Source organism: Camelus bactrianus, chromosome 12 (genome assembly GCF_048773025.1).
Source record: "Camelus bactrianus isolate YW-2024 breed Bactrian camel chromosome 12, ASM4877302v1, whole genome shotgun sequence".
NCBI classification, from domain to species: Eukaryota; Metazoa; Chordata; class Mammalia; order Artiodactyla; family Camelidae; genus Camelus; species Camelus bactrianus.
This window is the reverse complement of record NC_133550.1, coordinates 10,953,437-10,968,748: the sequence shown is the minus strand read 5'-3', so window position 1 is coordinate 10,968,748 and position 15,312 is coordinate 10,953,437. Positions and strand designations below refer to the sequence as shown.

The window sequence follows — 15,312 nt, the reverse complement described above, 5'->3', positions numbered from 1 at the left end:
TTGGGTCACACAGGGTTCATGCAGCCTGGGAGTGTGACAGAGATGAATCGGCACTTAGTAGGACTCGAGGTCTTTTGTGAATGCAGGGCCAAATCGAAGCAAAGAAATTCCTCTTCAGAATTTACAAAAGGGACATTCCACGTTTGCTGTTACATTAAATGATACAGAGATACGTAAAGGAAATTTAACTCTTCCTTCCACTTCCATCCCTTCCTTCCTACTCTTTCAAACATAATTTATGCTATCAGACAGCCTGGTGTCAAGGTGGCCGGTTAGAACAGTGAGCCAAACTGAAAATAAGATTGAAACCTTTATTCACTCACTGTGATGGTGCAGGCTAGAGGCAAAGAGAAGGAAAGCGCTCCGTGTTCCCCACAGAAGGACACCGGGCCAGGGCCGGGCAATGGCATGCAGCAGAGACAGGAGGAGTTTTCTCAGGGCTGGTGCTGGCAGGGGGGAGTGGCAGGCGGGTGGTGGAGAGAGGGAAGGACTCAGAGTGGAAAAGTACTGAGTCAGAGTGGAGGGAAGTGTCTTTGCCAAGACTCCCGGGGAAGGTGCCTAGGCGGGGAAGGCAGAAATGTGTGTACAGGTGACCTGCGGGGGACGGTGGGGAGAGGGAGCCCTGGCCTGCAGCCCACCCCCTCTTCCTCCCCAGAGACCGCAGAGCGCTGGCTGAGCACCAGGTGTGGGGAGGGCAGCTTCCCGGCAGGCCTGCCCGGGAAAGCCTTTGCAGAGCCTGAAGGAACACACACAGGGTTCTGGCCTGGAATCAAACACCTCTTGTGTATAGGGCATCTGTATCTAGTTTTTGTTTTTACAAAAATGGGGTTATACCACACAGTACTCTACAACATGCTTTTCTTTCTTAAAAGTACACAAAATGTAGACTCAGCTCTTGGTTTCGGGTTTGTGTGTGTGTGTGTGATTGTGTAATATCTCACAGATTACAAACCAATCCGTTCAACAATTCCCGTATTGATAGACATTCAGACTGTATCCAGTCTTTGCCACAACAAATAATGTTAAGAATGAATCGCTGACTTGTACTGAGCCTTTTATTTCTTTAGGGCATATTCCCCGAAGTAGGATGGCTGAGACATTGGTTATGTAGTTACAATTGTAGGAGATTTAAAAGGGGTCATGATTCACATCCCCTTTAATTATGAGAATGATTTTTTCACTTCACCCTAGGAGAGCTGCTGTATGTCGTTAATTTTTTCAATAAATGTTTACCAACCTGATGAGCAGAAATTACTTAATTTTTACTTTAAGTTGCCTTTTCCTGGACGAGTGAGGCGGGGCTTCCTGTCACGTGTTTATTGAATGTCTGCATTTTCCCTCCTGTCACTTGCCTGATCGCATCCTTTATATCTGTTTTCTTTTGCTTGTTTGTCAGATGCCTTTTGGAGAAGGTCCCTCCTGCTCTGAGATGGGTTTGACAGGAGTGAGTGTGATCTCCTTAAGAGAAGTTGTAAAATTGATCAAATACCTGAAACGCGCATCCCATTTGGTCCTTTATTTTTCTCTTGACCAGTTAACCTTTTGACCAGTGTGTGGAACAAAAAGTAGGTCTTTTTGACCCCATATGGTGACACTGGTGGGTATAAATAGCAGAATTTTCTAGAACCTGTTTTCTGAGCTCAGACTTCTCATCAGTTAGGAATAAATTGTTCTTATCCTCTCGTGCACCTTATCTTATCTTATCTTATCTCGTGCAGCAAATGTGGGGAAGTGAGGGCTTAAAAACTGTTAATGTCTTTGCTTTACCTCCTCTTCTCCCATCCTTGCAGTTGACTCACGAAATGCATTAAACCCTATCACTCACTGTGTCACAAGTGCTGCCCCTTCTATTATACTGGATAAGAAATGAAAGCATGGAAATATGAATCACAGTCTCTGTGAATGAGAGGCTTAGCTTTGGGGAATGTGTTTAGGAACCGCCCACTCTGTGTGGTGCTGGGTACCAGGTGGGAGGTGGTTACATCACCTGGTCTCTGGCCAGACACTGAGCAGGGAAACGCAGTGTCACCCTGACCACTGTCACATCCCCAGATCTGGACCCAAGGCCCCAGAAGAAAGGTCAGCCTGTGCCTAACTCTCCTTGACGCTCATTGCTGCCGTGGCTTTCTTGTTTTCTGTTTAGGAAAAACATTTCATAAGATAGTGAAGTGGAAGATATGACGTCTATAAGGATCCTATGATGAGAGAATGTGGCTTTAAAGGCATCTCTCTACTTTATTGGTTGTTTAGTACAGGGTTTGTCAGCCTTCATGTGCACTCTGTTCCCTTTGAAACCCCTTCCCTCTCACTGCCCTCCCCTGAGGTGGGAGACTAGCTCTCTGACAAATTGATCCCAGGATCAGAGGGATGAAAGAGAGCTCGAAAGGAAGCCGGAATCACGTAGGAAGAGACATCGTGATGTAGGGACTGGAAGACTTGGCTGCCAAGCATGCTGCCATCTTTACTCCATGGACGTCTCATAAAGGAGGAACTTGGCAGTTCAGACCAAGTGAAGACTGTCCTGTACATAGATGGATTTAGACACAATGATCTATTTATGAAAGTAGGTAGGTAGGGTTACCCTAGTAGAAAGTATCAGAACTGAATGCTGATGCCTTACTGTGTGTGTGAATTTGAAATTGAAAACCAGTAACCCTAGTGGTGGCTGCATTCTCCCCGCTCCCACTAAGGACAGGGCCCTGCCTAGTTTCCCTTTATCTTTCAAGTCACTTTTCAGTGGTCCTTCAGCCAGAACAACATCCTTTTAGGCCCATTGTCTTTCTGTAAAACCAATGAAAACACATATGGGTTTTTGAGGGCTCAGACTGTAGACAGACAGTTACAGACCTTGGTATTAAGAAAAGTCTTCTTTAGGGTCTTGTCTTCCGGGAGCCTCCCTTAGCCCATCCAAGTCCAGCTTACTCTTCATGCATTTAGTCACTTAACCCTCAGCAGGTAGTTACTGCGTGTCTGTCACGGGCCAGGCACTGAGTGCTGGAGAGTCAGAGACCACGGCTTAGACTCTGCCTGAAAACGTCGTCAGGTGGTTAGAGACGGGCCGCAGAGGCCGGCCGTCGCCGTGACGACTGGGACGGGCTGGGGTACACCGAGCATGTGACACTCTGGGTTCTCAGAGAAGGGGCGTCGAAGGTTGACCGGGAGGGCATTCTCCTGGGCTGACTTGGAGAAGGGGTTAGGTTGGCCAGAAGAAGGGAGAGGTAGGGCGAAAGGAATAGCTAGCGTGAGGCTCGGACCAGAAATACAGGCAGAACCCGGGGTGGAGGAGTGTGCACAGCTCAGTGGTAGAGTGTGTGCTTAGCATGCGTGAGGCCCTGGGTTCAATCCTCTAAAATTAAATAAAGAAACCTAATAAACAGCCCACTTCACCCCTAAAAATGGAAATATAGGCAAAACCCAGATAATGAAGGAAATAGGGGAATGCTGGGAAGGCACCCCCGGCTTGAGGTAGGGGGTATGATGTGATGAGAGTAGTGCTTTCAAGTCACCTTGGTGACCCTGTGGCGCCGGGGTCAGAGGAGGGCAGACCTGGGAGCAGGGAGGGCAGAGGAGAGCTCCTGAGGCAGGCAGATGAGCCCCGGAGGGGACCTGAACCCAGGCACCAACAGAAGGAACCAAGGACAGGGACAGATTTGCATGCTGTGGAGCGGGCGCCAGCCCCAGGACTCGCTGCCTGCGTGGATGTGTCGGGTGAGAAAGGTGAGAAGGCTGAGATGGCATCTGAAATGGGCCCTGGGTGGAAAGGAACGCTGTTCCCTGAGACAGAAAAGGCTGGAAGAACAGATTTGGGGGTGTGGTGGGGGTAGCATCATTAAGTTTGAAGCATGTTGAGTCTGAGATGCCAGCGAGTATCCCAGCGCATATCCGTTGGCAGTTGGCTGCTCCCGGCAGGAGCGCAGCAGGGATGTGTGGGCTGGAGAGCATATTTGGAATCATCAGCATATGTCGTTGTCGAAGCCATTGATTCATGCAGTAAATATTAAGGGCACACAGGCAGGGCCAGCTTCACGAGGGTGGGACCTGTACTGTCACACAGGACCCCCCACTCAGGAGGGCCCGCACGTTTGGCTTAGTGCGCTGCTGTCACAGTCGTAAAATTCTCATTAATTTTTAAGCAAAAGGCCTTGCATTTTCAGTTGGCACTGGACCCTGGAACTTATGTAGCCAGTCCTGCTTGTAACTGCTGGACACCGTATGCAGTAGTGGAGCCCCAGTGTTGAGCAGGACAGACGTGGTTCTTGCCTGAGGAGCTTACAGGCTAGCGTGGAAGGCAGGCAGTTAAGTGATGAGCAACAGGATGGGATATGTGCTTTATTAGAAGGAATTCCAGGCTCAGGGAGCATGTGGGAGGGGCTTCTAAACCAAATCCCGGGGATTTGGGCATCAGGAGGTGAGTGCCCAGGGAGCGGGGTAAAGAGACAAAACGGCAGTCTCCCGGCACTAGAGGAGGAGAGGAGTCTGGGAGGGAGAGTCCTGGGAGGTAGGAGGGAAACCAGGAGGAGCCGTGTCCCAGAAGCCAGGGCTGGGAGAGACCATCAAAGGCTGCCAAGGAGATAGGGAATGAGGTCATGCCCAGTGGGTTGAGCAGCAAAGAGGCCGCTGAGGGTCTGGTGAGAGCAGTTGGGTGAGCAGAGGGCTAAGAAGTGAATTTACCTGTGTCTGATGGCTCAATGAGAGCGGAGGAAGTAGAGACCCGAAAGTTGATTATTAAGTGTAAACCTTGGCTGGGAAAGAACATAGAACAGCCCGAGAAGGTGGGTTTCGGATTGGAGAGTGTTGTTCATTTGCTTTCAGTTTCGGTTTCAGTTTTTTTTTTTTAATTTTCAACACAGTGTTTTGTTTTTTAAAACTGGTGTATAGTCAGTTACAACGTGTCAATTTCTTGAGCATAGTTTTGAACTCTGGGTAGAGAGAGCCAGTAGAGAGAGGGGCTGGGAATACAGAGGGAATAAGCGATGTAGGGGAGACCTCTGGGGTTGGAAGCGATGGGTGGACTCGCACTGGTCAGGAGGAGAAGGTGAGGGAGAGGGGAGTTTGCAGATGAAGGCTCCTCTCGCCTCTGTGAAGTCCGCCCCACTTTCCTTGTGTAAGTGGACTCCTGCCACCTCCTAGTTCCACTCTCTTCCTCGCTCAAATTCAAGGCAAAGCTTCTCCTGAATTCTCTCATCTGTTCTTATATTCAGTTATATTCACCAGGCTCCTGCTATGTGACAGGCGTGATGCCAAGCATTTGGAATTATAATAGTGAACAACCAGACCAGGCCCCCGACCTCCTGACACTCTGGTCCTGGAGGAGGAGCTCCTGTCTCTTGGCTGGGCATGTGACGTCTCCTCCCGACAGGCCCACTCTGACACCCCATCCTCCACCTTCCCTTTCTTCCTCGTCTTACTCACTGTCTTTTTCTTCCCTCCTAATATCCAACTTTCTTAGCCTGGAAGCTGGAGTTCAGGGACCATGAAGGAAAAAGGAAGAAAAAGAGTTAAGAGTAGCTTTAAGCAAAATTTTGAAACAGAAGGTTGCCTTGGGAATTTATGGCGTGACTTTTGCTCTAGTCCCCCACGTTCTCAGGACCCTTCTTGCTGCTTTCAGGTTAGGCCCCACCCTGGTCCTTGCTGACACCGCACCCTCGCTCCCCAAGTTTCTCTATCCTCTGCCAAAACCCTGCTCTCTTACTGTCCTTAGTCTCAGCTGATAAATAGGACAAAGACAATTTCAATTAACTTACAGCGATTTGTGAATGGTGGATATCACCATTTCTGGGGGTTGGGAGATGGTTACATTTTACAAGTTTACAAGAAGGAATCTTTAATTTGTCCTTTTTTCAGCAGGATAATAAGTGATATGACTGTTCCAGCAAGAGGCATCCTCTTTCCAGAGTCAGCCCCCCAAACCTTTCCATTTGCTCACAGGTCATTTTTCTCCTAGATTCATGAATTCTTTAACGCCCCCAAGATTTGTGTTGTCACCTCCTCCCTTGCCTGCCCCCTCCACCAGTTTCTATGACAGCAGCAATGGGGCACAGGTGGCCAGGGGGTGGGGGAGGGGTCAAGCGGCTGCAGCCATTTACAGGGATAGTTTCTAAGTCAGGGACCGCCTGCCTCTCCAGGGCGAGGGAGAGGTGCCGAGGGTTTCTTGGCACAAAGAATACAGCCCCCTAGGCAGCGAGGCATCTACCCAGAGCTGAGCTCATCGATGGTATTTCCCGTGTTTGTGGGTCTTCACAGAGAAGTGTGTTGGTTCCCCAGGTCTCTGCATCCCTGACACCAGGGAGCTTTGAGGTTTGAACAGAATGCAGTTCCCCAAGCCGCTTGCATTTGTCGTAGAAATGGTAGCCTTCGACCACAACAGGTCGATAATGGGGAGGTGCTGTCAGGAGCCACTGCAGAACAAGGGCTGAGCCCAGGAGGTTCCACCGGGAACAGGCTTAGGAAAGGTTGCTCCACACTTACCGATCCTGAAGCCTCTCCTTTAGACGTCTGCTTTGGGGAGCTCCGTTCTCCCAAGAGTACTGGGGTCAGTGGTCACCCTTGGGCACGTTTTGGGGAGTGTATGGATTTCCTCCCTTTAAGATGAGATGAATGGTTTCTCCTGGACCCAGGATATGACCCTAGAATCTCAGGAGTCTAGGTCAGGTGCTCTCAGATGGTAATGTGCCTGTGAATCGCCAGGGGCTCTTACGACAATGCAGGTTCTGATACATTAGTCTGTGGTGGAACCTGAGAGTCTGCATGCCTAACAAGCTCCCTGGGGAGGCCTGTGCTGCTGGCCCACAGTAACCAGTCACCTGGAGCTCTGCTTTCTACTACTTCAAACACTAGCCCACTTATGACTGCTTAACTTAAAGCTGAATTAATTAAATGTGAATAAAATTTAAAATTCAGTTTCTTGGCTGCACTAACCATAATTCAAATGCTCAGACCCACATGTGGCTGGTTGCTGCCATACTGGACTGCACAGATTGAAGCACAAGTTTTAATGATCACAGAAAGTTCGATGGAAGAGCACTAGTGTAGAGTGAGCCTCTGTGCATGATTCACTGACCCAGCCATTTATTCGCTGAGCATCTATTACGTGCCAGGTAGCATACTTGATGCTGGGTGTTAAGCTAGCAGAAAAAGTAAATGTCAGCTAATGAGAATGTCATGCCCTTAAAGATACCTACAGTGTGGTGAGGGATCCAGAGTTGGTGACAGTGAACTGGTGCCTTGAAGATTGGAAGGAAGACTATCCCCTGAGCATGCATGTGTATTCTGACCTCGCTGTGGCGTTATCGCAGAATCCAGGTGCTTATGACATCGGCCACTGACATGCATTTTCACCATTGCAGGGCTATAATCATCAGAAACGGAGAAATCATCCCCATGTCTTCGGAATTCACCCCCGAGACTGAGCGCCAGCGGCTTCAGTACCTGGTAAGAGTCCTTTGGGTTTGGCAGAGCCCAGAGGTGGTGTCAGGGATGGTGTCGGAGCTGTTGGGGAGGAATGTGTTGCTATTAACATGAGTGCAGGCCCACAGCAGTAAGTGACATATGGTATTAACTCCCCCTCACGCACCTCCTGGATCACACATCCCGGCTCCGTGTGCAACGACCCACTCCGTCTCCATGCATTTATTACCGTGGCTGATTTTCTCCCATCTGTAACCAATCAAAGACCACGGTGCGCTCTGTTTCCTTTAATGGCTTAACACGAACAATATGAAACGTCGTGTTAAAGAAGGCGGCTATCTTCTTCCTAGGCCTGCTACTCACTTTAACTCAAATAGAGGGTTCAGACGAGGCTGAATCTCGCCACGAGGAGGGTGGCAGCCCAAGATACACCACTGCTTTGTGCTCAGATATGAAGTCTCCAGGGCTCTTGGGCAGGGATGCAGATGGCAGAAAAGTCTGTGTGTACCCTGAAAATACATTCACGTAGCTCCCCGTCTTTGGAGCAAAATTACGAGAGGGCTATAGGAGGGCTGTTTGGTTTTTCAGATCTTAGAATTTTTGCTTCACTGAAGATTTGAGTTTTCTGGGAAACAGAATAAATTCCCTGCCCTCAAACCAGGGGGTCGGGTGTTAGGCAGAATCTCAGTTCCATGACTATGGTCATCGTCCTGGATTACTCTGGGGTGGGCATCTTTGGGGATTATCTGTAAAGAGTAGTTCTGTGGATGAAATATTTCCTGCCAACCAGCTTTCTTTTTAGGCAGTGTGGCTAAGTTAGTGACCTTCTGCTCCTAGGAAAGAATTAACCCAGCCTTCTCCAGAAGGACTTGGTTCATGTCTCTAAATTCTGGCCTTTGGGAACAGCTGGGCTTTGAGGACTTTGGTCAATTTAGAAAGTAGCCGTGCACTCCCCTCACTTCCCTTCTCTGTGTTGTGTTGGTTTTACCCAGTAGCTAAGCTGTGTTGTTTTTGGTAGTTACCTGGTACATAAGACAGCAAGAATTTAGAACCAAGGTAAAAACGTTTCTTCAGGCTTTGACCAACAATTATTTTTGAATTTATCTTGCTGTTTTCAAGTAGATAAACCTGGAGCCACTCTGGGGGGCCCAGGATTAGAGCCCTCCCTGTGTTTGGCAGTCTCGGTGGGAGGAAGGGAATTGCAGCCCGTGGGACCCCATCCTCATCCCACTCTTACGCACCAGCTGGGCAGCTTTGTTAGCTTTGTTGCAAGTCTCTTAACCTTTCCAGACCTTGACCTGTCACTTATAAAGGAGAGAGCTACAGGGTCCTTGCAAGTAGGGTTCATAACCGCCAGCCCCCTTGCTACCTGCTTAACTTTCTCCAATCCACCTTACACAAAGCCCCATGTGACCTTCACATGGACCTTGTCACGGCTTTGCCTAAAAACCATTGGCTCCCACGGTGGACAGAAGGCTGGCCACACTTGGCCAACCCAGAATCGGGGTTCCCATCTGCCTCTCCGGCATCACCTCACTGTTAACCCCACCGGTGCCACCGTGCATCCCAGGCTGCGGCTTTGATCTTTTGTTTTCAGGACACATTGTGATCTCTCCGACCTCCATGCCTTTGGAAATATGCTCTGCCAGGATGATCCTTCCCCTCTTCTCTGCCAGGAAGACTCCTTGTCCTTTGAGACTCCAACAGAAATGTCACTTCCTCCAGGAAGTGTCCCCTTACCTCCCAGGGGTCCGTCCCCAGTGCTCACACAGCTCCGTGTAGAAGCCCCCAGCGTGGGGTATTGTATTGCTTCTTCTGAGCTCTGTCTCCCCTTCCAGACTGAGTCCTGGAGGGCAGGCCCCTTCCTTAGACTCTTGACAGCGTCAGTAGCCAGCACAGAGGAGACACTGAATCAGAATTTGTTGACTGAAGGAGCCAGTTTGTCTTGATGTCTGATCATCACCACACAGGACTTCCCCGCTCCCTCCCCTGAAACCTCTCATGGCGGCACCAGGCCTTTGCCTCCCCAGCCTCGACTGCACCCTGTCTTCATCACCTCCGTGCCCCTTAAAAGAAACCATCTCCTGTTTACTCTGGCTGAAGGCAGTGAGTAATAGCAGATGGACTTCTTTGTTTTGAAACACTTTCACATTTTCATGTGGCAAGAACGGTACCAAGAGCTTACAGCATGAACTTTTTAGGAGGGAGGAGAGGCTGGCAGTTTTCAGATTCACATTCCAATACTGGTGGTCTATTTGGAGATGGTTGGAATAAGAAGCGTGTGGCTTCAGAGCTCAGCTTCGTCACACGACTGTGTCTGTGATTTCTACCGGGCCCCTGCCCGATTCCCCAGCGGCACTGTCAGTAATGGGCACAGAGAACCCCAGAAGGCAGCTGTGAGGATGAAGTGACATAACATGTGTGGCCTTCTTTGGTGCCGCATAACACTCACTTGGTTATTGGAGAATGAACCAGTCTTGCCACTTCAGATTCTGCTGGCCTGCAAACCACAGTGGCATTTTTCCCTTTATTTTTATTTAAGAATCTCTCCTGATGTTTCTAAAATTAATGTGTATTTTGGTGTCACCCTTGCATGATCAGCATGGACACCATGAACCCACTGAACTGAGCCTAATATCTGAATGTCTAAAAGGTAAAAGCACTGTCCCCATTCTTTTTAATCCTGACTCCTAAACTACGTAGGTTTCTCTAATTTATAAACGAAAACTTTTCTCCCCAGGCAACAGGAGTATAAATGACCAAAACATAAAATACCCTGGCTGTCCAGCCTCCTGTCCCGTTGGGCGTCTAGGAATATATGCTTTGAAATGAACAATTCCAGTAATAATATTCACGTGCTCTGTGATGTGAATCTTTGGGGTGAAGTATTTGAAAGAATTAGGGAATTGACAGACAAAATAACTTTGTGGTGAAATATTTATGTAAAGTTTTTGAGAGTTAGGCAGTTTATAGCATAAAATCTTGAAAATGATAACAGTTATGAAAGGAAAACGGAAGTGTGATGTGGATTTCTCCCGGCCCCACCCAGGCAAGAGCTGTGTGACCTCAAGTCCCTCACACGATGTCTCTGAATCTCCTTTTCTCCTGAGTGAAATGTATAGGAGAAATATTGAAATATTTATTATATATTCTGAGATCAAAATAAAAAGTAATCTCATAATGACATCAAATACAGGAGATATCTTACAAATTTAGGTGCATCTAATCCTACCAGTTCATTTTTTGGAAACATCAGTTCCCTTAAACTAGTTGTGAAACAGTTTTGTTTAATGATAGCTGTAGTCTCCTTTACACGATCTAAACGAGTTAGGACATCACTGGAAGTTAACAGTGTATTCTTTATTCTGAGGTCAAATCGAGTTTTATTCTCATGATGTCTCAAGAAACACTTGTGAGAGATCATGAAAACCTTTGGGTCCCCAGGGACTTGCTTTGAGCAGATGCCTGCAGTCCCAGGGCTCTTTGACTTGCAGAAATGGTTAATGATTTTCTTGGAGGTGGGGGGAGAGGGGTCAGAGCCCTTTGTACATGAACCATTTGATCCACGTCAAGCAAGAATGTTCTTGCTATGCACAGTCCAGACGCTCAGGGATTACAGAGCTGGAAGCAGATTATAAAGAGATGGATGTGGCAGGCACGTTAATCCTGTTTGGTCTTGGATCCTGACCTCAGAGGGCCCTTCGTAGCAGCTCTCCGGGTAACGTGAACTTTGTTCTGTAGGTTCTTGTGCTGGGTGATTAATCAGACAGGCTTGAGGGTCTGACCTGTTCACACGGCCTGTGGCAGGTGTGCGCTGAGGGGGTCAGGGGCCGTGCACTTGTGCCCCAGCAGCCGGGGAGAGCTGATGGTCCGATAGTCACGAATACGCCTTGTTCTTCTCTTGCTGGGTTTTAGGTGATTTTATTAACGTTTCCAGGGTGATTGAAATAAGATATTTAAGGGGCCCACCAAGCTCGATGGAGTCAAGGCCCAGATAGGAGGGAAAGCAGTCTGGTTTGTGGGTGTTTCTTGGCAGTTTACTGCTCTGATACTGTGGCCTCTAGAAAAATCATGTCACCCTGGAGTGATGTGCTTCAGGTGACAGCCAGACATGGATCTCCCTTGACGGGGAACCTTAGAGCCCTGAGGTGTGGGAGTAACGGCTTCCCCTCTGTTCTGCCGAGACAAATTTATAAACTCTGATTTGATTACATGAAGATGTGCCGGGATCATCCAACCTTCAACTAATGCACATCTGTCCTCGTAGATAATTCAAGCCTGCAGCTGTTTATCATCAAGGGCAATGGAGAGAGGGGATGAGAGTGGGTTTCAAATGCGCATTTGATACCCACACGTGCTACGTTATCTGAGGTGATGTCTTGCGTTGTCCTTGGGACCGCCCCCAGCCTTCTACACTGAGTCTGGTTTGGTTTGTCTGCTGTTTCCCTGGTGCCTGAGCTTGGAAAGGTTTCAAGTGGACAGTGTGTGCCTCTTGGCTCTTCAGGGTTTTTTCATTCTCAAGAATTATCTCCCAAGAAGTATATGCTTTAAGCCTAAACCTGCTTTTAAGACAGGCAGCTATGATCGAGTGTGTGAGTGAGTGAAAACAGCTGATCCTCCACTTCGACCTCACCCTTGACCTTGGGAGCAGGTTGTTAAGCCCGAGAGCCTGGCTTCAGTCACAGGGAGGCAGCTTCCCCGCCACTCTGCTTTGCTTGATGACGCAGTCTTGGACAAATCCACTCCAATCCCACCTCTTTCCCCGTTTAACCCCTTTTGCAAAACTGCGTATGAGTTTCAAAATCTCAAATTAAAAAATGGCAGGCTAGAGTGGTTGACATTTTTCCTATTTACTATCAGTTGCATCAAGAAGAAGCCATAAGAATTTTAGTGTGAAACTGGCACTGCCCAGGGCTTCAGGGGCAGAGCTGACACTTGGCTTCCCTACGAGCACTGCCTGGCTTTAGGGAAGACTCTGAAGACATTAGCCTTTATAATTGAACCTCACTGCTTCCAGCACCTTATTTTGAAAATGAATATAAATGCGTGTTTTGTTTATTCCAGATTGGGAGGGTCAGAGACTTGTCGTGGAGGCCCTCTAAACCTACTGTGCAGACCTAAGAAAATGCATTCTACACAGCAGAACAAAATCATTATGAGAAGGAATCCCTACCTTTTCTTCTTTAAAAAAAAAAAAAAAGAAATCAGTCTTTCTGTGCAGTTGCTACACATATGGAAAAGCCCTGGTCCTACAAAATATTCTGAATAAAAAGTTGGGCACATAAAGCCAGAGCCATCTCCCCATAGGGTCCCTTGAGAATTGATCTCAGTGTGAGGAAACAAGATAATGTCATACATCCTTTAAGTATGTTGAAGCTAAATATGCTTTGAGAGAGGCCGGTAGGATTCACTGAGCTTTACTTGGGCAAAAACTTACCCACAGATTGTCTTCTGTGCTTTAGTTGCTTTATGTGTGAACTGGGGTAGTTACAGGACCCTCACAGGATTGGGATGAGGATTAACAAGTGAACACTTGTAGTGCTTACAACAGGGCCTGGATCGGGGACAAGATAAAACCTCGTAGTTTTCAAATATAACTATGTATGAAGAACTTCTTCATGGCCATCCTGCCATCGGGACTACTGTGGCCTTTTATAAAATTTCTCCATCCCACTTGCAGAAGCAAAGAGATTGAAGATCTGCAGGCGAATCCTTTCTGCTGACTTGAGTTATTCTCTCTACAAATGAATGCCTTTCCCCAGATTTTTACTTGGGAAGAGGCAGCATTAGGCATATGAATATGGAAACCTTATATGTTCTATGTAAATGAACACTTTTTACCCCTTATTCTATACATTAAACTGTTATAGAGTTGACAGATCTAGGCAATTTTGTTTAATATCTCTATTAGTATTCTGGTTTCCATGTGGCTCCTTTATCATAAGATCTACATTTTACCATTTTAAAGCTGTTCTGGGGGGGCATGCTCCTCCTCTGACAGATGAGCGCCCCCGTGTAGAAATTTAAATGTGACTTATCCTTGACATCCACATAAACCAGACGGAATTGTATTTAATATCCAATTCTGTAGTTGCCTGTATCTACAGGCTTGGCTCTTGCTACTTGGAGATTTTTAAAGAGCAATTAAGATGGAGAGTATTCTTTATGAAAGACTCTAACCCCTACATATTTAGGCCTCAGCCATTTCACATTTTTCCTTTATTATTTTTTTAAACCCAAACCAGAAAATTCCGCTCCTGCACTATAAATCAGGCAGCCAGCCTTGGCTCTGGAAGAGCCATCTCATTTGACCGTTAGTGTGACCGTTAGTGATCACCAGTGGCTTGGCTGACATTATTAATTTCATTTCATTCATGACCTTAGACTTCTATCATGATAAATCATCTTGAAATGCAAGGCTTCCAGTCCTCCTCTATAATCTGATGAGGTTCTCCCCCTCCCAAGGGCAAGAAAGAGGAGAGATTATTCAATTTTTAAAAAAGATTTAGATTGAATGCTGAAAATCCTCATTTTGATAACTTCCTCTCATGTACTGAGAGGTCTAAACATTAAAACAATTAATTTATATACAGTTTTTCTAGTTAGAGGATTTTACAAAGCATTTCCTACCCTGGAATGTGCCTTCTCATTTCACACAAGAATATTTTTACTTTCTGTATTCTGCTGATGGGAGTGGAAATGGGAACAGCTAACTACCTTGGAAAAGGATTTTGCCCAGCAGTTCCACTCCAGGGTACACAGCAAACGAAGTGTGGACCTCTGTTCACACCAAAAGACTAGAATGTGCGTGGCAGCCTTGTTTGTAAGAGCCAAAACTGGAAGCTACCCGAGTGCCCGTGGAGAGCAGAATGGTAAATAAAACTGGCACAGTCACAGGGTGGAATAAACAAGTTGTAACTACACGCAACGACGTGGATGCATCTCGCAGAGTTAACCTCCAGCCTCTGGATTCCATGGGAAGTCTAGAAACAGGCACGCCCGACTGGGAAGTGTGGGGACAGTGCTTTGCTCGGGGGCAGCAGCAGGGATTGAATGGAGTCCCGACCCCAGGGTGCTGGTGATGTTCTGGTTTTTGATCTGGATGCTAGTTCCATGGGTGTGTTTAATTTGTGAAAATCCATCCCCCTGCATACATGTGGTCTGAGCACTGTACTGTACATATATAATACTTCATTGAAAAGCTGTTGTTTTTTTTTTTTTAAGTATATTGACTTCATTTAAGTGTATATCACCCTCTGTAGGAGGGGCCTTCCTGTGAGAGCTCCAGGCCAAACAGCAGGACAGGTTTCCCAGAAAGCCACAGGCCTGCTGCCTCTCTGTCCCACTCTGCTGTCTCCCCTAAGAGTAGCTCCAAAAGCCCCCCACACCTCGCCGCCCCCTGCTTCCCTGCCTCTGCTCTTGCCGCCCATGCCCCAGCGCCCTGAAAAGCCTTTTCACCTAGAGGAAAACATAGGCAGAACACTCTTTGGCATTAATCACAGCAATATTTTTTTCGGATTCATCTCTTAGAGTAATAGAAACAGAAGCACAAATAAACAAATGGGACCTATCTAATTAAACTTAAAAGCTTTTACACAGCAAAGGAAACTATCAACAAAGTGAAAAGAATGGGAGAAATATTTGCAAGCGATGCTGCCAACAAGAGCGTAATTTTTAAAATATATAAACAGCTCATACTACTCAATATCAAAAAACAAAACAAAACAAAACAAAAAACAATCTAAAAATGTACAGAAGACCTAAATAGATATTTCTCCAAAGAAGACCTGCAGATGGCCAATAGGCACATGGAGAGATGCTCAACATTGCTAATTATTAGAGAAATGCAAATCAAAACTACAACAAGGTATCTATCACCTCACGCTGATCAGAATGACCATCATC

At 47.1% G+C, this 15,312-nt stretch overlaps 1 protein-coding gene across 1 annotated transcript in view; it reads left to right on the top strand.

Moving 5' to 3' along the window:
- Positions 1-15,312, top strand: part of PPM1H (protein phosphatase, Mg2+/Mn2+ dependent 1H) — a 227,645-nt gene that overhangs the window by 148,378 nt on the left and 63,955 nt on the right. The window contains exon 5 of the mRNA XM_074374657.1: positions 7,347-7,431. Within this exon, the coding sequence (XP_074230758.1) occupies positions 7,347-7,431 (85 nt within the window). The remainder of the gene's footprint in view (positions 1-7,346; positions 7,432-15,312) is intronic.